This window comes from Primulina huaijiensis, chromosome 1, assembly GCF_012295235.1.
Source record: "Primulina huaijiensis isolate GDHJ02 chromosome 1, ASM1229523v2, whole genome shotgun sequence".
Classification (NCBI taxonomy): Eukaryota; Viridiplantae; Streptophyta; class Magnoliopsida; order Lamiales; family Gesneriaceae; genus Primulina; species Primulina huaijiensis.
The window spans coordinates 2,860,326-2,884,935 of NC_133306.1; the positions used below are offsets into that span (position 1 = coordinate 2,860,326).

The window sequence follows — 24,610 nt, forward strand, 5'->3', positions numbered from 1 at the left end:
TGTTTGTATGTGATATTGAAGTCATTATCTTCACTCAAATTCCTAAACACTAAAAATTACTGATTTGATCCGTCGGAGCCCCTTATTCGGCTCATTTATTTCAGCGAGATCACATCAATTTTGAAGTAAAATAATAAATGGAACGTTAAGCGACCTCCCACCCCGTAAGAAGAATTAAGAATCCACGCTTGCTCAAGGCTAGCTCGTAAAGTTTTGGATAAAGCGGATTGATATTCACGACGTCGCATGATGAATTATTGTGTGTTCTGGTCAGTATTTGTTGTCTTTTCAATAAAATTCATGTCGATTTATCTTGTCGTTGGAGTTTATCATAAAATACCTTAAAAAAATTTAAAAAAATTTCACACTAAAAAAGTGCAGTTTGCAAGAATGTCAGAAATATGTTATTGGCTCTGCCAAGTCTTACTCTTTGTGTCATACCTCTGATCTCCATTTATTTTATCGTCGTAAACTCGATAATGTCAATTTCTGGGCGTTCCCACATTTTTTTTGCTTCGCATACACTCCTGTCGTCTCAGTCTAGAAACCGCCGCTTCTGCACTAACTGACCCACCATTTTTGGAAAACCGAGGACGAGCCTTTTCTGCTTGTCTTTATTCACCAACTCGGAATATTGCGTTAGCCATTTCTATATTATTCCAACTGGGCTCTTTGAAATTCTGTGCTTTTGTTATTTCTTTGATGAGTACCAAAACAGTTTCTTGATCTGAGGTGGGTCTCCCTTTTCTCTTTGTAGTTCTTTGGGGATGTGGGTATGGATAAATATTTTGAACTCCAAGTGGATGTTAATGGAGAAGAGATTTTCATTGTGGATGCGGTACAATAATTCTTTTCTTTTACTGCTCATCTTTGTCTTTCTTGCATAGTTTCCCTTCTTTTTTTCTTAAGATTTTGGAAGGTATTTAATTTTGTAGCGAAAGATATATCTGGAATCATTGTCAGTTTATCTATATATTAAGGCAGAATGATTGGGATACTTAGTTAATGCGATGTATCAATTCACAGTTATTGTTTGCCATTAACGTTGTTCTGAATTTATTGCACCATCTTGAAATGCGCAGCTAAAAGTTCTGGTTTGTAGCCCTGAGTTCCATTGAGTTATCGAGTAAAATTTAAGCCAATTATTGTAATCGTTTTATCACCTATTTTATATGGGCGCTTAATGTCTCCACCTTCACTTTTGCGTCATTCACATATTTCAAAGGACTACAGAACTGATTTCATTTTAGATTGAAACTGTTCTTTCCCTTTTCCGCAAGGCTGTAGCCTCTTCGCCTTATTTCTTTCTCGCATTTATTGCTTCATAACGACTTCACATGTGTCGTATCAGCAAATTGTGTCGACTGCCCTATCAGCAAATTGTGTCGACTGCCCTTTGGCTGATACAATAATTTAGTCTGAGACGTGGGACTTAAGTAAATTTTTGGTTACAAAGCTCACGTTTTTACAGAAATCTTATATTAGACATGGTCTTTTTTAAAAGCTTTGCTCGACTCCTGCTAGATCTCTGGGTTTGGCTTTTTAGTTTCATTGACAGATTTGATTTGTTTCGTCATTACTCCATGATCATTTGGGAACTGACTTCCTTTATCTCCATTTGATGTTGTTATGTGCTCTTTTCAAGAGACATTGGAGTGGTTTTGAACTTCTTTATTTCTTACTTTTGTGGTGTTCCTTCTTAATGTCGGTTCATGTGTGGATGTTTTTTGCTAGCCCTTAATCGGTTCGTCTTGTATTAGTTTCACCAACTATGCATGATTTTGCATCTAATGTTGTTTTTGTTGTGCAAAAAATCTTGTAGAGAGTTGTATCTTCGTATTCAGGAAGAATAAAAAAGCTTTTTGTCAAATCCAAAGGCTTGAGCTACCAACGGAAGGTGATATTCCACGACTTTCCCGGAGGAGCAGCTAATTTCGAGCTCATCACTCGGTTCTGCTACAACAATGGAAAAGTGAACATAAATCCTTTCAATCTTTCTAAACTCACATGTGCTGCCTACTTCATGGAAATGAACAAATCTGTCACCGGAGCCGAAAATCTTTGCAAGCAAGTGGAGAACTCACTTGAAGAGATCAAGTACTGGACTTGGTCGGAGCTTCTTGTGTCTTTAAAACAGTGTCAGGGACTACTTCCTGAAATTTGTTCGTTCGGTACACTTGCTAAGTGCTTGGATTGTCTAGTTAAAAGGGTTACATCATCTTGCGAAACGAGCTCTTGTCCATCCACTTCTTCGCCAGATAGTTTTGGGTTCAGATTTTCCTGTGATACAAGAAGCACTGATGGCCTAAAGAACAAGTTTTCCCGGGATTCATGGTGGTTTGAAGATCTTGTGGCATTAGACACCCATTTGATTGAAATGATCGTAAAGTCGTTGGTCTCCAGGAATTTCGACAATGGAAACATTTGTAGGTTTCTCTTGTTCTATCAAAAATCAAGATTTCCTTCTGCTTCGGTGGATGACAAAATCAAAATCATCGAGATGGTGGTTGAGATGCTTTATTCTTTAGGTACACAGTCCGTGCCATACAAGAGTTTATTTGGGATTCTTCGAGTTTCTGTGAAAATGGACGTAAGCCAATGCTGCAGGAATAAATTAGAGAGCATGATCGGCTCACGATTGGATGAGGCTACATTAGATAATTTGCTTCTTCGATCTCCATTCCAGAGAAACCACTTGTATGATGTGAATCTTGTTCTCAAGTTTTTGAAATATTTTCTTGGAAAAGGAGTGTGTTGCGTGCCATTGAGTAGACTGAAAAAAGTTGCAAGTTTGATGGATCTATATCTACTCGAAGTTGCCCCAGATCCATACTTGAAGCCTTTGAAGTTCTTGGCCCTAATCAACGCCCTACCAGACTATGCTCGAGATTCTTGCGATGAAATTTACCATGCTTTGAATTTGTATTTTGAGGTACACTCTAAATACTCTTAGATTGTGAAGACGTTGTGTGGATTTTCCATACCATCCCACGTCAAATTATCAAAATTTAACAATGTATCCTAGAAGTCATGAGAAAGGGATTTTTCTAATGATTGGATTAATCATTTTGTAAAATAAGAATACAAAGCATTTACTAGCAAAGTCCATTCACTTGTTTGTTGTTATGTCGAATGCCTAAAAGCTCTCACTGATGCAGGTTCACTCGGGTTTGTCCGAAGAACAGAAGATGGAAGTCTGTTTTGGGCTAAACTACGAGAAGCTCTCATCAGAAGCATTCAACCACCTCTCTCAAAACACCAAATTTCCATCAAAATCTGCTATCCACGCCCTGTTTTCACAGCAGTGCAAGCTAAAGGGATTGCTTCAAGATCCGAGCCCTGCCACCTTCACAGATTCCCCTTGTACTTCTTTCGAAACATCACGAAAGGGAGTGAAAGATGAGTGCGCTGATCAGCAGATTGTGCTCTATGCTAAGAAACTCGATAGTTCAGATGAAAACAAGAAGATAAAAGCACATTTACAAGGTATGCACTGGAGGGTGATGGAACTCGAAAAAGACTGCAGAAACATGCAAATTCAGATGGAACAGATGGTTAAATCAAGATTTCCAAGCCACGCTAAAGCTAAAGCTAAATCTGCACCTAAACTTTGTCCATATTATTGAAATTTACTATGTTCTACATAAGTGTGTAGATATTTTGAAAACCTTGTATTTTTGTTATCATAGTAAATATATCAGACCCTATACTAGGAATGCGCATACGATGATACGAATCAAATCGAAATAAATCGAAAGCAAGTGATTCTGAATCCAAACTCACTCAGTTAGCAATTACATCATAACAATTGTAGTCCAAGGATCCTTTGTGATATATCCAATAATTCATATTTATGTTAGGATATGATGAAACAATCCTGTCCTACTTGGATTTCCAATTCGAGTAACTAAACTTCTTGCCATTTATAGGTAACACTTTTAAATTAAAAAAGAAAAAAAAGAAAGTAAACATTGGGTAGTGGACAAAAGTGAAAAGAAAAGGCCGTAGATTTCTTTACAAAATGTTGATATGTTTATGTAAGTAAATTAGCAGTGGGGTCAGGTCCCTCCTCACGTTAATGTCAGGTTCGGACAAAGTATGATGAAGGGTCTGCATCAGTTAGGTGGCTCGACATTCTGCACCAGGAATGTAAATAAGGGTGGTCCTTGGTTAAATATCACTCTCTCTCTCTCTCTCTCTCTCTCTCNTTTTTGTATTTCATTTGATTTGGATTTTATACTTGAGGGTCCATTCTTAAATCAAATTGATCACACAAAGTAATTTCATCGTAATAAGTTTCTTGTGAGACGATATCACAAATCTATGTTTGTGATAGGTCGACCTGATTCATAAATAGAATGAAAATTAATACTTCAAACATAAAAAATAATATTTTTTCATAAATTGGACCTGATAAGAGATCTATCTTAAAAAATTGATCCGTAAGATAATCGCATAATAAGTTTTATATTTTCATCGAAGAAAGTTTCGAGGACTCCAAATAATTGCGACGAAATAAATTCACTTCAATGGGCTCACTGTCGGGCCCAACTCAATTGTGGATCTTAAAGGGTTTTTGATTGGGCCAACACAAAAATAATATCATGAGCTCTATTGGATGGAGGAATGGACTTGATTAACGTCTATTGAGATGACTCGGTGATACTTCAAACCGGTCCACCCAAATTATATCAGATTCTACGTATAACAAAATATTAATTCATCCAAACACAACTTATCTCTTTATAAACTTATTAATTCATCCAAGCACAACCTATGTCTTTATAAACTTATTATCATTTATTACGACATACTCATGGTTTACAAGTATTTCTACCATGAATGATATTTCAAATCCAAGAATAAAATTTATCTCAAAACGAACTACCCAAGAACCCCATATCAATTTAGTTGATCGGGTAATTTTCACAAATATATGGTAAATTGATATTTACAACAATTATCTCATTAGATTTTGTATTTAATTTATCATAAGATTCTGATAACTGGAATTTTTGCATTGAATTTTTTGTGTTATGCGAATTTCGTTGTTCTTGTTGCATGACTCAATTATAAATTCATCACCTCTCAATTAAAAGTTTTAACTAACAATATTAGATGTTTCACATCGATTGAATTAAGTCATTGAGAATGGTATATATGGATTTGAATAATTTTTTTTATTTTGAACTAATTTTTTATGTTTTTTTGAGTCAAAGTCTCAATTTTATTAAATAATTATAATCAATTTTAAATACTATCTGAAGAGATCAGACATTTTTTTTTATTTCTTATTCTAAGGAGAAGAGAGGTCTCGATCTTGGGATTTATTGCAAGGAAAAAAGTGAACTTTACCAGGTAAACTGCCCAATCTCAAGAGATCAGACATTTGATATGGTGGATTCAGGACATGTACGTATGAAAGTAGGCAAAGGACTAGAGGGAGGACCCTTATCTGATTTCGGAGAAGCAGGTGGCCAATGATTGCTGAGAGAGCTGAGAAAAATAAAATATATTTTTAATAAATTAAATTAAATTTTCCAATTATAAAGTTCGCATCATGCACACCAATCGAAGTAGCAACTTAAGAGTACTGTGGACAAAGACGTGAATTGATGTGCACAGAGATGAAAGATATTAATGCCATAGTCGTGTTTCATGTGATTATTACTTTAGATAATGATCGGGTAAATCTTTACTTATTAAAATTGAGTCTCAGTCTCTTTTTCCGTCGAAAGTGATATTGTGAAACTGAACATGGAACGTCATGTCGACGTCACGTGAGTAAACTAAACTTTTAAAAAAATACAAAAATGGTGGACAAAAATTTAATAACATATGAACAAAAAATCATTAAAAAAAATATACAAAATAAAAGGTTACAATTTTTTTCTCATTTTAAATAACTAATTAATGAATTAATAATATATATAAATATAAAAGTGTGTATTTGGGAAAAGAGGAAATGAAGATTGGAAAATGGAAAGGGTAAAAAAATTAATTCCTAGAAGACGTGTAGAGGCGTGCACTCTACCGTCACAGCCATCACTATACCATTTTGGGAAAGTAATGACAGCTGCCACCTTCTAATTTTGAATTTTGATTGTGCAGTATTTCAAACCATTTCTGACGTTATATCAATTTTGTTTTATTGGAATAAATTATCAAACGTCAAATAAATTTGTCATAAAATTTTGATATAATTTATCACGTCAAAACGTCGTACATGCTATGTTTTTATAATTTTCATAAATACATAAAAAAAAGAAAAAAGAAAGACATGTGCAGTTGTGCATGTGAGTGTGGGATAAGAATCTCATTCTTTTTTGAATAGGCTCTTTTGAGACGGTGTCACGAATTTTTATCTGTGAGACGGATCAATCCTACCTATATTCACAATAAAAAGTAATACTCTTAACATAAAAAGTAATATTTTTTCATGGATGACCCAGATAAGAGATCCGTCTCACAAAATACAACCCATGAAACCGTATCACACAAGTTCTTGCCTTCTTTCTTTGCCATGTTGAAAAGGCAGTAATAATTTAAAAAGTACCCATGGAACAATCCATTTTTATAATTTTATTTGAAAATTTGGAACTTTTTTTAAAGTAAATTTTGAAAATTTTAATTTAATGAAGTGGAGGACAACTGTACATAGAATCGTCCAGCTGGGGTGTTCCACGTGTGGAAATCCTATTGGCTGAGATCTGCACTCATTTTTAACCGACAGTGACCGGTCCTTACAAGGTGTGCCCCAAATCCCCACAAACAAAAAGCACCACACTTCCAATTAATACTCGACGGGGTTGTTCGCAATTTCAATTCTAACGTTTCGTTTTGAATGTACATGCAAGCTTTGACACATTTATGTTCATCCACATGAAAAAGATTTAATGTTTGCTTCTGTTTCTCTTGACACAAAATTAATATAAGATTGTTTCATAAGTTAATTTTGTAAAACGAATCTCCGTCTCAATTTGATTCATAAAAAATATTATTTTTATACTGAAAAATATTACTTTTAATTTTAAAATAAATTGAATTGAATTTTGTCATTGAAATAAATCTGTCAGACCATCTTACAAAATACATATTTTTTTATTAATATATATAAAATGATGAATTCCAAATCAACGATTTCAATCTCTCGAATTATTAAAATGGACTAAATTCAAACATATTTTAAATCCACTTCATATCAAGTTAAATATTTTCAATAATATAGATGCCGATTTGAATCATACTCAAAGTAGTTGTTATTTAAAATTATTATTCAAATCATTTCAAGACGAGCAAATATTTTTGTTCAAATACAATATAATATAATTTTTACAAAGAATATTATTACTTATGTCATTTTTGTTTCTCATAAATATTACATTTTTGTTTCATGATTAGAAGTTCGATTCTTCTTATAAATATTTTCTCGAGTGATCTTGTCATACAAAACTTCTTCAATATGATTTACCTTATTAACATGCTTTACAGACTTGTGTTAGTACAAATGTTTGCCTAATACATATCGAATTATAGCGGTTTGTATGTAATAAAAAAAAATTACATCATTATTATATAACATACCCTAAATATAAGTAATCACTTGATATCAATATGGTTATAAGTTTCTTCATTCTTGTGTATTTCTCACAATGTCCATACAAAATGTCATATGTTAAAATTTAATGAAAATATAGATAACATCTCCTCGAAATAGAACGAAACACGGGCCAAAGAACAATGGCTTCACCAGCCTTTGATTTGTAAATGGCGCATCGAAAAACGAGATCTGAAATGAAGTGTGACATGTACGGCGAATGCGGCTGACGTGGCCGAGTGGCTTTCCAGTTAAGCCAAATGCCCAATAATCATAATTCCTTCCTCTATATAAACGACCAGCCCCACCATCCCGAATCGTCCACTGCAATTGCCAAGCGTTTCATTAGCAGAGGTAAAAAGATAGAGATTATCAAATTCACCGTCTAGCAAAATGTTGAAAGACTTCTTGGGTGTTTTTCTTGCGTTTGCGTTGGTGGGTTCTGTTGTTGGGTCGTCAAGATTTGATGATCTTTTTCAGCCAAGTTGGGCTCTGGATCATTTCAGCTATCAAGGGGAGCTTCTTAAACTGAAACTCGATAACCACTCTGGTACTACGTACATTCATTGATATTTGTTATTTTAAGTTTTGGGATGTTGCTAAGTTTCAGTTACATGTCATTTTTTTTCTTCTGAGTTAAATAAGAGGCCATTAACAGTATTTCGAGATCTATATATTGATTTCTGGGTTTTACTGAATCTTGGAATGATATAGGCGCTGGATTTTCATCAAAGAGAAAGTATTTGTACGGGAAAGTTACAGTTCAGATCAAGCTCGTGGAGGGAGACTCCGCTGGGACTGTTACTGCCTTCTATGTATGTTTATGAAATTTTTGCTGTCTTTCTTGTTTACGGTCTCAGTTTATTTGTTAAATCATGCATCAATATTTCAAACAAGCAAGGGAGGAAAAAAAATATGTGTGTTTCGTAATTGATCGGGGCCTGGGGGTTCATTTACTGCTTTCATTTCACTTCGTCAGTGGTTGATAAAAATTTAATATTGATATGATATACGTACATGAATTCTGTATCAATCACAGCTGGCTTCCTCTTTAAGTCATAAGGAAGTGTATGATTTGCCATGTTCCCCTTCATGTACGAGTGCCTTTTTTATGCAAGAACTCGCAACTAGTGCTAGCAAGGATCCTCGTTTTCAATTTTGACTTGTGAGTTGTGTCAGCTGATCATTTTTCAGAAAAAAAAAATAGAAATCATCTTTCTTTTATTTTTTAGCCATATAGAATCATTAAATAACGTTCTGTGTGCGTGTGTGGGGCAGATGTCATCAGACGGAGCTTATCACAATGAATTCGATTTTGAGTTCTTAGGCAACACTAGTGGTGAACCTTACCTGGTTCAAACCAATGTTTATGTGAATGGAGTTGGCAACAGAGAACAGAGACTCCAACTTTGGTTTGATCCCTCGGAGGATTTTCACTCCTACTCTATTTCATGGACCCAGCGCCAAGTTTTGTGAGACCTCATCTATCTCTCTCTTCAGTGACACACACACACACACGTGTGCGTACGTGTATGTGTAATGCGCCAATATATGCTTGATGATCATATTGCAGTAGGAATCATGTGTTCTGATCATATTGCAGTAGGAATCATGTGTTCTGATAAGTGTTAGGCTTGATGAAAAGAAACTTTATCTTTTGTGCCAGATACATGCATGGTTTGCTCACAAAATTTAAATTTTTTTGCAGATTCTCAGTGGATGAAACTCCAGTGCGTGTACACTCTAACTTAGAGCACAAAGGCATACCATTTCCCAAAGACCAACCAATGGGGGTATACAGTTCAATATGGAATGCTGATGATTGGGCTACGCAAGGTGGGAGAGTCAAAACAGATTGGTCCCATGCACCCTTTATAGCCTCCTACAAAGGATTTGAAATCGATGGATGCCAATGTCTCGACGGTGCCTCGGTGACCGAGAACATAAAAAAGTGCAGCAGTGGTGGCGATAGACAGTATTGGTGGGACGAGCCGACCATGTCTGAGCTGAATCTACATCAATCCCACCAGCTCATATGGGTGAGAGCTAACCATATGGTCTACGACTATTGCTCGGACAAAGCTCGGTTCCCGTCTACCCCAGTGGAGTGTGAACACCACCACCATTAAGATATGTAGTATTAGCATGGAGGATGTCCGTTAGACTTGTAAAGTGGGAAGTAATTCGACATGAACTCCATGTTTCCTGATCATGTAAACCTTGTGGCTATATATGTGCATATTGCGTTAATGACCATTTCCTATGATTTGACAATGATATACATTAATCCAATGTGCCTCATTACAAAATTGATGTGAACTCCGATGCATATTTCCAAAAAGATTTGATTATAAGCTCGAACATCAGTGTAGTACAATTTACTTGTCTATTTCACAATTAGTCTATTTTTGAGCTTGGTTACTAAATTTTGGTGTTACAAACATGAGTGTCTATCTTTTTAGATGAGACAACGAGCCATTGTTAGTTGTCTCATATCGTTTGAATAAAATACATGTTAGTTGTATATATAAACTTGGATAATCTTACTTCTTTGAGTTAGCTTATGGGGTTGAGTTAGGCCAAATTCCTAATCTTAATATGGTATCAGAGTTCAGGTTCCACCGTTATGTGTTGGATTGCCCATAGTTGAGCCACCCGTTCTGTCTATAGTTGGGTTATTTGTAAACTTCATGCTCCAGATGTTCATTCCTGGGTGTGAGGGGGTGTGTTAGTTGTCCCACATTGGTTAGATAAAATAACTGGGAGTTGCACATATGGACTTGGATAATCCTCTCTCCTTGAACTAGCTTTTGGGGTTGAATTAGGTCCAAATCTCAATCTTAGCAGGCATCGACTGATATGTTTTTTGATACCTCCATAAGGATCCGGGTCATGGATGACCCGATATTTTAATTGGATAGCCCAGATCAGAGCCAATATGCTGGGTACTCTCCTCAACTAGCAGGACATTATTTCACCTCCCAGGTAATCAGTAGCCCGGGCCCTCATACAAGCACCCGATTACTTTATCACCCGGGTTACCTCGAGAATTGCACCATACTCGAGTGTGATGGATACGGGCTGTCTAATCTGTCAGAATAAAATGGGTTTGGAGTGTTCTAGAAGTCATTAGAGGTAGGGTGGCTTGACAAAAAATCAACATCAAATGTTATAAGTGGTAGGTATGCACGCAAATCGAGGTAATCTTAGATTTTCCTTCCTGTAAATAGTAGGTATTAATGTCATTTACAGATTCTGAAAACTCTTAACTCTCAAGCACATATATATTCCACATATATTGCTTGTGTTCTTCATCTTCAACTGGCTGACTTTAGCATCGGAGTGGTCACGCCGGACACCCCTCCGGCGCCCATGCACGAGTTCCTTTCTTGTTTGCAGGTGTTATTGAAGTCATTTCTACACTCAAATTCCCTAAACATTAAAATACTTTCTTTTTCCGATGGATTGCCTACACAAGTTGTACCCGATTCACCCAGATTACATCATTCTTCTATATTTTATATTTTATCCGTTCTGCCCATAGGTAGGTTATTTATAAACTTCATACTCCAGATGTTCATTCTTGGGCGTGAAGGGGTGTGTTAGTTGTCTTATATCGGTTGGATAAAATAACTGAGAGTTGTACATATGAACTTGGATAATCCTCCCTCTTGAACTAGCTTTTTGGTTTTAATTAAGTCCAAATCCCAATCTTAACCGGCATCGACTAATATGTTCTTCTATATTTTATATTTTACATCAAAATCTCATGGACTCAATACCATGAAAACGACTTCAAACTAATCAGGGAGATTTTTGTGTGGTTTAAATCCATTGTTATAATAATTTGTGCGACAACTTTATTCAAGCGATTCGATTCCGGTTTCACTTTTCATTGGGACCGGTCGGAATAATCGCTTTGGAACCTTGGTCAAACCCAAGTGAGGGTAATTTCATGCAAAATCAAGAAGACAAAACTTGATTATTCTCAGAAAATAATGCATAAAATTATATTTTCTTCATCGCCATATTTCCCACTATTATATGATAATCGTGATATTTTACTTTGCATATATATCGTCATGGCTTCATACAGTCATCCGCGGTTTGTAGAGTCTTGGGCTTTTGTTTTGACTCTGTTACGTTTTACATCACTGCCGTCCACTTTTAAAGCTTAGTGGAATCTGATTCATCATGTGTTTTTCGTTCTTATGTCGTCAAAATTTGCGAAAAGTCGAAAGGAAAGTGATTTTGATATAAAGCAAAAACTTGTATGTGACGGTTTCATGAGTTGTATTTTGTGAGACGGTCTCACGGGTCGTATTTTATGAGACGAATCTTTTATTTGAGTCATTCATGAAAAAATATTACTTTTTATTCTAAAAGTATTACTTTTTATTGGGAATATCAGTAGGATTGACCCGACTCACAGATAAAGATTCGTGAGACCGTCTCACAAGAGACCTACTCCTGATATAAATATCAACGACCCAATTTTTTTTTATATCATACCGAATGTTATTACTTTATATAAGTTCGAATTTTATCGAGGTCTCTCGTGAGATGTCTCACATGTTTATAACAATGAGATAGGTTGATCCGATCTATAATTATAATAAATAGTAATATTTTTAGCATATAAAATAATATTTTTTCATGAGTTGTGTCGATCGGATATTCTTATCACAAAATTGACCTTCTCACGAGAGTTTTTTTTTGTTGTTGATTGTTTTATATTTTAAATTTTTATATAATTAAATAGGCTCCTATATGGTTAGTTTAATTACCCTTTTTCCCCTTCACTTTGTAAGGCCAGTACTAAATAAAATCATATTTATAGGTCACTCACTTTTGAAATTATTCTTTTGATTAATTAATACGTACATGTTTGTATGAAAGGACCATATCTTTTTCCAGTTGAATCCATCAAATATTCACACCTTACCGAATTTTATTTATTTCTTTGTATTATTTAATAAAGAGCTCTCTCCATAAATTAATGTTGAAATTCCATGCTAATTAATTAACAATTGTAGGGCATGGAATGATTAATTTCCAACTATTACTGTTCAAATACATGTAACGTGACGTTGACCTAACTCCAACCCCAATAACATTTGGAACTCATAGAAGCCAACTATTATAGTTGGTTCTCGAGTTTTAATATTCTCATGATAATATAATATAATAATACATTCAATAAATATAGCAATTTTTTTTTGAGTTTTTATTTACCGAAAATTACTTGCAATATGCTCGAATCTTTCAAGCTAAACTCAAATTTTAAGCTCTAATTCGAGCAAAAAATTAAATTATTAGAGATCAGAATCAAATTCGAATATATATAATTCAAGTCGAGTAGAAGAAATAAAGCGCAGACAAAAAAGATATTGAAATACCATCATTTATTCTAGTGTTTAATTTATTTAATTAGAGAATTTATGTATGCATGTATGTATTCACGATCACAATTTATTATGGGCGTGTGCACTATATTAAAAAAATCCTCGACTTAATTAATAGGTTCCTGTCTCAAATCATTGCCATCAAATCATGTGAAGATTTGGTCATGATGAAAAAAAAAAGATATCCATTTCTAAGTAGTTGAGACCAAGAAAAGTTAATGCTTGTTCTCTAGATTAAAAAAAACAAATATAAAAAAAATCAAAAAATTGATAATTGGGTACATTTTGTTGAAAAATTATTTAAAAATGTGTTAAATATTTGTGTTGAAAATGTGAATGTTGAATGTTGAAAATTAGGTAAAATTAGGTGTTGAATATTGAAAATTAGTGTGTGATGATGTAGGTAATGATGTATTTTATTTTTGGATTATTTGTAAAAATTTTCTATAAATAGATCTCTCATTTGTGAAGAAAATCACAATTGAGTTGAGAGAAAAATATTATAAAGTGTGTAGTGTGATAATTTTGAGAGTTTGAGATTTTTACTTTTTTACCGTAAATTTTTACTTTTTCACAACACGTTATCAGCACGAAGCTCTAAAAGTCCTCCATATTTTTCCAAGCTCCGAACAGAAGAAAAAGGTAACAAAAGTAATAATATTTATTTTACTGTTATTTATTTATTGTTTATATATGTAATATATAATATAATGTTATTGTTAGAAATAATAAAAATAATTTTTTCAAAAACTTGTTATAAATCCTGGGAGGATGTTAAGACGACATCCCACACTCCCGGTAAGGGATACGACAAGTATAAAAGCCTATAAGGTTTTTTAAACAAAATAACTTATGACACCTAATTATAATAATGTGATATGATATACATAATTATTTAAATATGACTAATATTATATACACCATATTATTACCATAAAATTATACAAATACATACATTTATTTTCTTATACACCAACGGTAATAAACGGTAACAAAACGGCTAGTTTTTGCTCTATAAATACAATCTCACAAATACATTCAATCACTCCAACTTTCTCTTCTTCTCTAAAAATTATTCTTCATCAAATTTTCGAAGAAAAAAAGAAGATGGCTTTCACGAGGTTATTTTTAATTATTTTGGTTATCATACTCACCAGTCTTGTATTTATCGGAGAATATCCTCCTCGTGTGTTTTCTTTATTTTTACGAATACTTGTACTTGTTGTTTATCCATTACTTTGTATTGCAATATTCATTAACTAATAAAATGCATCGTAATTTTTAGTACCACCATGGCAAACTTGGCAAAGCTCGAATTCATCGCTCTTGATATTACTGGGAAAAACTATATGCCATGGACTCTTGATGTAGAAATGCATCTTGAGTCATTGGGTCTAAGCGAGACCATTAAAGAAAATGGTATATCTTCATCACAAGAAAAAGCAAAAGCTATAATATTTTTACGACGACACCTTGATGAAGGTTTAAAATGTGAATATCTCATCGAAAAAGATCCCATGGCTCTGTGGAAAGGATTAAAAGAGAGATTTGAACATATAAGGGAAGTTATACTTCCGACCGCCCGTGATGAATGGAATATGTTAAGATTCCAAGACTTTAAAAAAGTCAGTGATTACAATTCAGCGATGTATAGAATAATCTCGCAGTTAAAATTTTGTGGACATGAGGTTACAGAATCGGAAATGCTTGAAAAAACATTTTCCACGTTTCACGCATCAAATATAACACTACAGCAACAATATAGAGTGCGTGGATTTGCGAGATATTCTGAACTCATCGCCTGTCTTCTTGTGGCGGAAAAGAACAACGAGCTATTAATGAGAAATCATCAGTCCCGACCCACTGGATCAACAGCATTTCCAGAAGTAAATGCTGTAAGTAAAAATGAATTTAAACCTGGAAACCAAAATCAAATTCAAAGACAAGGTTTTGGTCGAGGTCGAGGTCGAGGTCGAGGTCGTGGACGTGGACGTGGACGAGGAAGTGGTCGTGGTCGTGGACGCGGCCGTGGTTTTGAAAATAATCGAGATAGTTATTTCTATAACTCATCTCAAAATAACGTCCCAAACCATCCACAGAAAAGGCATCAAGAAAACATGAGTGTTAATGAAAATCACTCGAAAAGATTTGAAAGTTCTTGTTTCAGATGCGGTACTCCAGGACATTGGTCTCGTATTTGTCGAGCCCCTGAGCATCTTTGCAAACTTTATAAAGAATCGATAAAGGGGAAAGAAAAGGAGACCAACTTCACTGAGCGAAGTGACCGTTTGAGTGATTCAACTCATTTTGATGCTGCTGATTTTATGAATGATTTCTCTGGAAATGATCAATATGTTGGTGGGATAGAAATGAACAATATTGATGCTGCAGATTTTCTCAATGATTTCTCTGAAAATGAACAATATAGTGGTAGAATATAAATGTACAATAATTTATTTTTCATGTATTTATATGATAATGTTTTATTGTACAATTATGATATGTGTTATATTTAAATATGTATTGTCATTAATTTTTTTTCATTGCATATTTTTTGAAGTTCAAATATGGAAAATGCTATGAGCAAAGCTGAAGTTTGCATACCCGATAGTGGTACAACGCACACTATCCTCCGAGATAAAAGATATTTCTTGGAACTAAAACCAACAAAAACAACGGTGAATACAATATCAGGTCCTGTAGACTTGATTAAAGGATGTGGTAAAGCACAATTTTTGTTACCTAATGGTACAAAATTTTTGATCAATGATGCTTTATATTCACCACAATCGAAAAGAAATTTGTTGAGTTTTAATGATATATATTCCCATGGGTATGATACTCAAACAATGAATGAAGGGAATGAGAAATATATGTGTCTTACCACATATAAATCAGGAAAGAAATATGTGATTGAAAAACTACCAATGCTCCCTACTGGATTGCATTATACACATATACGTCCCATTGAATCAAACATGGTAATTGATAATTCTTCAATATTAACCAATTGGCATGATCGATTAGGACATCCTGGTTCAACAATGATGCGAAGAATTATAGAAAATACACATGGTCATCCATTGAAAGACCAGAAGATCTTTCAGAATAATAAGTTTCAATGTAAAGCATGTTCTCTTGGAAAACTTATTATAAGACCATCACCAGCCAAAATCCAAACTGAATCACCAATGTTTCTTGAACGTATTCAGGGTGATATTTGTGGACCAATCCATCCACCATGTGGACCATTCAGATACTTTATGGTATTGATTGATGCCTCCAGCAGATGGTCACATGTATGTTTATTGTCAACTCGAAATGTTGCATTTGCAAGATTACTTGCTCAAATAATAAAATTGAGGAATCAATTTCCCGATTATACAATCAAGAAAATTAGACTTGATAATGCTGGTGAATTTACTTCCCAGACTTTCAATGATTATTGTATGTCTATGGGAATCATTGTTGAGCATCCTGTTGCTCATGTACATACTCAAAATGGATTGGCTGAATCATTGATTAAACGTCTGCAAATGATTGCTAGACCAATGATTATGAAAACAAAGCTCCCTATTTCTATATGGGGACATGCAATTTTACATGCTGCTTCATTAATTCGCATCAGACCAAGTGCATATCATAAATACTCCCCATTGCAGCTTGCATTTGGTAAAGAACCAGACATTTCTCATCTGAGAATTTTTGGATGTATGGTGTATGTGCCTATTGCACCACCTCAACGAAAGAAAATGGGACCTCAAAGAAAGATTGGAATTTATATTGGTTATGATAGTCCATCGATCATTCGATATCTTGAACCACAGACAGGCGACGTGTTCACAGCACGTTTTGCTGATTGTCATTTTAATGAGGAAATCTTCCCAATGTTAGGGGGAGAACAGAAACATACCGAAAAAGAAATTACATGGTATGTATCATCATTGTTACATCTGGATCCAAGAACAAAACAATGTGAAAAAGATGTACAGCAAATTGTGCACTTGCAAAGAATAGCAAATCAAATACCAGATGCATTTGCAGACACAAAAGGGGTAACTAAATCATATATACATGCTGCAAATGCCCCTGCTCGAATTGAAATTCCGAAGAAACAAATTGAAGATAGTCATGATGTCATTAAACGCCTGAAGCGTGGAAGGCCAGTTGGTTCCAAGGATAAAAATCCTCGAAAAAGAAAATTCATAGAGAAACACAATGATCACAAAATAGAGAATGATGTTCCTGAAGAAACACATAATGATCACAAAATAGAGAATGATGTTCCTGAAGAAACACATGATGATGAAAATGTTTTGTCAGAACCACAAACTGACGAGAATCATGAAATCTCTATCAATTATATTAATACTGGAAAAATATGGAACCGAAAAGATATAGAAGAAATTGATGATATATTTTCTTATAATGTGGCAATCGACATCATAAATGATAATGAAGATCATGAACCAAAATCTTTTGGTGAATGTAAAAATCGGCAGGATTGGATAAAATGGAAAGATGCCATCCAGGTTGAATTGGATTCGCTAAATAAACGTAATGTTTTTGGACCTATAGTCCTTACACCTGAAGGTGTAAAACCTGTTGGATACAAATGGGTTTTTATTCGAAAGCGAAATGAGAAAAATGAAATAGTAAGATATAAAGCTCGACTTGTTGCACAAGGTTTTTCTCAAAGGCCTGGAATTGATTATGAAGAAACGTATTCTCCTGTGATGGATGCAATTACGTTTCGGTATTTGATTAGCTTGGCAGTATCTGAAAATTTAGAAATGCGTCTTATGGATGTTGTTACAGCCTACTTATATGGATCACTTGATAGTAATATATATATGAAAATCCCTGAAGGATTTAAGATGCCTGAAGCACAAAGTTCAAAACCCAGAGAATGTTATTCTGTGAAATTACTAAGATCATTATATGGGTTGAAGCAATCCGGCAGAATGTGGTATAATAGGCTAAGTGATCACTTGATGAAAAAGGGATATGTAAATAATTCAATATGCCCTTGTGTTTTCATTAAGAAAACAACATCCGGATGCGTAATTATTGCTGTATATGTTGATGATTTAAACATCATTGGAACAAATAAGGAAATTCAAGAAGTTGTGTCATACTTGAAAGAAGAATTTGAAATGAAGGATCTTGGAAAAACCAAGTATTGTCTGGGTTTACAAATTGAACAAAAAGAATGTGGAATATTTGTTCACCAGACAAATTATACAGAAAAGATCCTTAAACGTTTTAATATGGACAAATCAAATCCTTTAAGTACTCCAATGGTTGTTAGATCATTAAACATAGAAAAGGATCCATTCCGTCCATGTGAAGATGATGAAGATATTCTTGGTCCAGAAGTACCATATCTAAGTGCTATCGGTGCCCTTATGTATCTTACAAATTGTACAAGGCCTGATATATCTTTTGCCGTAAATTTATTGGCAAGATTTAGCACATATCCAACAAAGAGACATTGGAACGGAATTAAACATATATTCCGTTATCTACGAGGAACGACAGACTTGGGACTTTTGTATTCAAAAGATGCTAATCCAAGTATAATTGGTTATGCCGATGCTGGATACTTATCTGATCCACACAAAGCACGTTCTCAAACTGGATATGTATTTACTCGTGGAGGCACTGCAATTTCTTGGCGTTCACAGAAACAAACACTTGTAACAACTTCATCAAATCATGCCGAGATTATTGCACTACATGAAGCAAGCCGTGAATGTGTGTGGTTAAAATCAATGACTCAACATATCCAAATCTCATGCGGATTATCATTCGACGAGAAGCCTGTGATACTATATGAAGATAATGCTGCATGTGTTGCTCAAATGAAAGAAGGATACATAAAAAGCGACAGAACTAAACATATTCCTCCTAAGTTCTTCGCATTCACCAAGGAGCTTGAGAAGAATAAATGTATTGATGTTCGTCACATTCAATCAAGTGAAAACTCATCAGATCTCTTCACAAAGGCACTTCCTACGACAATATTCAGAAAGCACATATATAATATTGGGATGCGCAATCTACGAAATTTGTGAAGAATTGTTCGTGTCAACATGAGGGGGAGTTTACGTGACTGCACTCTTTTTCCCTTACTATGGTTTTTATCCCAATGGGTTTTTCCTAGTAAGGTTTTTAACGAGGCAGTATAAAAACACGTAATGTATACAATCATTATGATCATCATCACAAGGGGGAGTGTTGAAAAATTATTTAAAAATGTGTTAAATATTTGTGTTGAAAATGTGAATGTTGAATGTTGAAAATTAGGTAAAATTAGGTGTTGAATATTGAAAATTAGTGTGTGATGATGTAGGTAATGATGTATTTTATTTTTGGATTATTTGTAAAAATTTTCTATAAATAGATCTCTCATTTGTGAAGAAAATCACAATTGAGTTGAGAGAAAAATATTATAAAGTGTGTAGTGTGATAATTTTGAGAGTTTGAGATTTTTACTTTTTTACCGTAAATTTTTACTTTTTCACAATACATTTATTTTTTTTAAAAGAATAAACATATATAGCTTGATAATTTTGAAAAATGTTAGCATCACACATATAAATTTCAATATTATAAATTAAATCACATTTAAAATTAGAAAATTCAACAACCATATATATTTTTGATAGATTAGCACGCATTTATTATGATTTATAGTCGATATATAATATATATAACTAAATGGCTACAGGCCGATATGATTCAGATGAGATGCTGGCCAGCCATGCATGCATGAACTTGGAAATTGATGAAAGTAACATTCGTCCTACCACTTTGCATTCGTCCTTTTATCCTTTATATATATATAATATATCTATATGTATATATAATTTTTAATATATATGACATTTATCTCTCTCAAGACAAATATCGTCGCTTGTCAAAATAAACATGATAACACGTAACAGAATTAAATATTAAATAAACACGTCAGAATTAAATATTAAATAAACACGTAACAGAATTAAATATTAAATAAACGAAATACAAAAAATATGAAAAAAATCGATAGTTTGTAACATGTAATGATTATTATTATTTTTTTAATTTTTTTGGTTAATTTATTATTAAAATATTATGGATGAGAGGTAATTTCAATAAATGTATTGATTTTTGAACTATGTCGTGATTGTAGTTAATATGGTTGTAATATTGTTTTCTCGCATCCAAGACGAAATAGAAATTTTAAAATTCTAGTTTTGAAGTTCAAAATGTTTTTGGATGTAGTATTATTCAAATCACAACCATATGATATTTAAAGTATTTACCTTTGTATCGGATTTTAAGTGGATATATTATTCATTCTTGTATTTTCATACTAACAATTAACTGAATCAATCGTATTCTTCAATTTTTCGAATTATGTCCACGATTGAATACCATTTTTTTCCCTAATTGCGCGGAGTAAACAAAATATAAAAAATTTGGGTTTGAGATTGCTCGCCGAAAGATTACGGTGAAGTGAAGAAGTCACGGCCGATGAGATTCCCAGCAAGGTGCAGGTCGAAATTTGTTTTTGACTCTCCAATCGCAGATTGGCCGTGTCAAAGCTTTTTCTTTCACCAATCAAAATCGTCCATGACGAGAGTTTGTTTCATCATTCATAAATTGGCCATGAATTGATTTAGGACCCTCGTCATCAATTGCCCGTGAGTTTTTTAAAAAACTATAATGAGGGAGAGAAGATCGAGGGAATCCTGGCAGATTTTCTTGATTGGGTGCTCTATTAGAGCAATAACACCACCACCTCATCAAAAATCGCAGGATCTACATGCCACATACACATTACATTAACACATCTATTCTCCCACATTCATTTTAGCATTCACACTCATTATTTGTAGGTCCCGCTGTCCACTCATTCATCTTATTCTTATTTTACATTAAATAAATTCAATTTCAAATTTTTTAAGAAATTTAAATTATTATTATTTTATATTAATAATAATTTGTTTTTATATATTCAGTACGTAAAATAATTTAATTTTATGAGTGTCATTTACTTAAAATTAAAAATTTATTATAAACCTAAAATAAAACGGTACAACATATAATAATAAATAACACTTGCATAAAAATAAAAGAAAATAAATTAAATTTAACAGAAGATGCAAAATACTAATTCAAGGATTGTTGTTGTATTGTGACCAAATATGTTCAACTAAGTCGGCACGAAGTTGGTGATGCACATGAGTGTCACGTATTTCGGAATTTGTTCGGAGATATTCATGAAATCCTCGGTTTGAGCCCTGGACGGGTTGTGCGGGTTCGTCACCTTCATCGTTGTACCAATTTGTCACGTGAACCCCCTCATGTTCGACAATCATGTTATGTAAAATAATGCATGTTAACATAATATATTTTAAATTTTTTATGTACCAATAAAGAGCTGGACCTCTGACAATTGCCCATCGAGCTTGGAGCACCCCAAATGCTCGTTCAACATCTTTTCTTGCGGACTCTTGTCTTTCCTTAAAAAGCCTCCTCTTTGGATCCTCCGGGCAAGGAAAAGCCTTAACGAAAGTGGCTCATTCCGGATATATTCCATCTGTTAAATAATACCCCTTCGTATATTGAGTCTCGTTGACCATGAAATTAATCTCTGGTGCATTTCCTTGCAAGACGATATTGAATATGGGAGATTCGTACAACACGTTAAGATCATTACGTGAACCGGTGACACCAAAGAATGCATGTCATATCCATAAGTCTTGAGACGCGACCGCTTCAAGCACGATTGTCGGTGACCCATGGCCTTTTGTAAACTGGCCTTTCCAAGCAATTGGGCAATTTTTCCATTCCCAGTGCATGCAATCAAGACTGCCCAACATTCCAGGGAACCCGTGCCTTTCATCGTGCATTTGAAGAAGACATTGAACATCATCAGCATTTGGCCTTCTCAAATATCGATCACTAAATAGTTCAACCACATATCCGCAGAACTTGAAAAGACACTTGATGGCAGTTGATTCACCCATGCGTAGGTACTCGTCAAGATGGTCGGCCGGAACTCCATACGCCAATTGACGAATTGCAGCCGTGCATTTTTGTAGTGGTAACAAGCCTTTTCATCTCGCAGCATCGTCTCTTTGCTGAAAATACGATGAACGATTCTCAAGTGAATTCATTATTTTAAAGAATAACTCTCTTCGCATGCGAAATCGTCTTCAAAATATTTGATCTGGATACACCGGGTTTGTGGAGAAATAATCATTGAAGAACCTCGCATGCCCGGCTTCACGATTTCTTTGGATGAACCTTCTTCTTCGCCGCATCACGTTATCACTTTGATATGCTTCAACTATTTGTCGACTTTGTTGAAGTATCAATGACATTAGCTCTTTCCCCGGATCATAATCTTCGTCATCAACTTCAACTTGGACTTCGTTTTCACTTGTCGAGCTAGAGGTTGAACTACTGGAATACTGAGACATTTTGGAGTAAACAAATTCAAGTGTATCTGTTTGCCAAATGGTATGTTTGTAGAATGAAGAATTGTATAGTACAAGGTGTCTATTTATATTGAAATTTGCAACGGCAATATTCCAACGGCTACTTTGCAACGGCTAATTCCAACGGCTATTTTGCAATGGCTATATTCACCAAAGGATACTTTAAACCAATACATTAAATAACATTAAATAAGTAACAATGTTTAGCGACGGTTTGTGAAAATCAGTCGCAAATAGCGACGATTTTTTCAAAACCGTCGCTAAATGTCCAATTTTTTTGGGCGTTCATAAAATATAAAATATAATTAAAATAATTCAAAACACGTGGGCCCGCGTGTCAGCAAATCGACGACGGTTTCTATAAAACCGTCGCTAATAGCGAAGGTTTTTCAAAAACCGTCGCTAAGTGTGCAATTTTTTTTTAAAAAATAAACTGACACAAGGGCGTTCATACATATGAACGCCCCACACCCTCTCTTGGAGAGTAGAATACGATCTCTTCAACTCATATATTCCGATCGAATCTACAACAATTGGTATATCGATAATTGCAAATGAATTCGATAACGACGTGATGTATCTTTGAGTAATAATAGTGACATCGTATGTGCAACTAAGAAAACACATTTCTCTAAAACACACGTCTTGCTCTGGTCAGTGACTCCTTGTACTATTTACTAATCAGAACACATATGACATCTTCACCCGTATGCGAGCGATGAATCACCGACTATAATACATTGACTTTTACGTATTTTGAAACTACAAATAACCTAATCACCTTATAACTCTCAATGAAATCGGTAAACGGATGAAAGTGAATGCTAGTACACAGAACCTCCGTATTGTCTTGCGGGTCTAAACCAAATTACACCTTATGATTTTGGAGTGTGACGAATCGGGTCTAGTTCCAATTTCTTTTTGGACGGACGGTCATTCTATGCTCCGTCATCACATATATACAAATCCATATATAATTTCACCATCCCCAAACTATTTTCGTTGTTTCTCTGTGCATGTATACAAAGCTAATAATTTGATACATTGATGTATATGTTACGCAATTAATTAGATGGGGTCACAACCTAGGCAAGATGACAGTTCGACTACTCACGAGCGACTCTCTTGTCCATTAATCACTTCTCTATAATTCATTTATTTTTGTTTCTCCTTTTGTTTTTATTTTGACAACAGAGGCTTGCAAGTCGGAATTTAATAAGCTGTATAATTTAATTTAATTGAGCGAAATATATAAATGTACAGTTCTTTAGAGATACAGGTATAAAATTGATATTCCATTTATTCTTGACGTTCAATATTCCAATAATATATTTCCAATGAAATCTGTAATCATGTAAGAAAGAAAACCAAAAATAAATGCAATGCTGTTAACGATGAAGATCGATTTTAGACCGGGTCGATTAGCATGAAACTAGGGACGGCTCATGATAAAAACCAAGTCCCAACCGAGACGGTTTATTAACAAAAAACCTGTCCGATTAACCATCAATCTTTAAGGAGTGTTGGGGACAAATTTTCCGATGGATATATTACACTCTATTTTGTCACAGCAAACAGATTCTCCCCCAACTGCATTATATTTAAGATTTAATGAAGCACCGACTCCTTTCTAAGTATATATTGGCAAAGATAGGGTCATCTTAAATAAGGTGCAATGTACAAACTTAATCCATTCTAAGTATATATTTAGACATTATATAAACTTCTGTACCGACGTACGCGTTGTGTGCTTGTATAATATTATTTTATAATTCTTTTTGTTTATATTTAAATGATTATCAAAATATAATTATAAGAAATAGTGAAAGACTATATTATAATTTTGATTTATGAATTTTACAAAAATAAATAGACAAAAAGAAAGATAAAAAAAAGACAAAAATAGGAATTGAACCGACAATTGACTAATTAAAAAACAAAGACTCCATCCGCTAAGTTATATCTGACTAACATTAAAATTTTAATATTTTATTAATATATATAATTATTTAAACAGACAACAAAAAGATAAGATGTCAGAAATTAATAATATATATAATATAAATATAAATATAGATTTTTACCAGTCATTTCTAATAATAACATTATATAAT

The 24,610-nt window shown here is 34.0% G+C and overlaps 2 protein-coding genes and 1 pseudogene across 3 annotated transcripts; 2 read left to right on the forward strand and 1 right to left on the reverse strand.

Annotated features, from left to right (window-relative positions):
• Positions 1-370: 370 nt before the first annotated feature.
• Positions 371-3,964, forward strand: LOC140976858 (BTB/POZ domain-containing protein At3g22104-like). Of its 2 annotated transcripts, none has more exons than XM_073441241.1 (3): positions 371-838; positions 1,823-2,932; positions 3,159-3,964. In XM_073441241.1, the coding sequence occupies exons 1-3, from the start codon at positions 776-778 to the stop codon at positions 3,624-3,626; spliced, it is 1,641 nt and encodes a 546-aa protein (XP_073297342.1). In that variant the 5' UTR covers positions 371-775; the 3' UTR covers positions 3,627-3,964. The 2 variants fall into 2 exon arrangements, with proteins under 2 accessions (XP_073297342.1, XP_073297350.1); XM_073441249.1 differs by having other exon boundaries at positions 372-732.
• A 3,934-nt stretch (positions 3,965-7,898) lies between these two features.
• Positions 7,899-9,893, forward strand: LOC140976868 (xyloglucan endotransglucosylase protein 6-like). The gene is made up of 4 exons (XM_073441257.1): positions 7,899-8,147; positions 8,312-8,412; positions 8,876-9,069; positions 9,306-9,893. The coding sequence occupies exons 1-4, from the start codon at positions 7,991-7,993 to the stop codon at positions 9,724-9,726; spliced, it is 873 nt and encodes a 290-aa protein (XP_073297358.1). The 5' UTR covers positions 7,899-7,990; the 3' UTR covers positions 9,727-9,893.
• A 10,936-nt stretch (positions 9,894-20,829) lies between these two features.
• On the reverse strand, positions 20,830-22,478 carry LOC140970226 (protein ANTAGONIST OF LIKE HETEROCHROMATIN PROTEIN 1-like; annotated as a pseudogene).
• Positions 22,479-24,610: the final 2,132 nt, after the last annotated feature.

Excerpts from the sequence above, each read along its gene's own strand:
- LOC140976868 (XM_073441257.1), top strand. The coding sequence starts at position 7,991 with ATGTTGAAAGACTTCTTGGGTGTTTTTCTTGCGTTTGCGTTGGTGGGT. Across the intron at positions 8,413-8,875 it reads GGACTGTTACTGCCTTCTAT|ATGTCATCAGACGGAGCTTA; the intron begins GTATGTTTATGA and ends TGTGTGGGGCAG. Across the intron at positions 9,070-9,305 it reads TGGACCCAGCGCCAAGTTTT|ATTCTCAGTGGATGAAACTC; the intron begins GTGAGACCTCAT and ends ATTTTTTTGCAG.
- LOC140976858 (XM_073441241.1), top strand. The coding sequence starts at position 776 with ATGGATAAATATTTTGAACTCCAAGTGGATGTTAATGGAGAAGAGATT. Across the intron at positions 839-1,822 it reads AGATTTTCATTGTGGATGCG|AGAGTTGTATCTTCGTATTC; the intron begins GTACAATAATTC and ends AAAATCTTGTAG. Across the intron at positions 2,933-3,158 it reads CTTTGAATTTGTATTTTGAG|GTTCACTCGGGTTTGTCCGA; the intron begins GTACACTCTAAA and ends TCACTGATGCAG.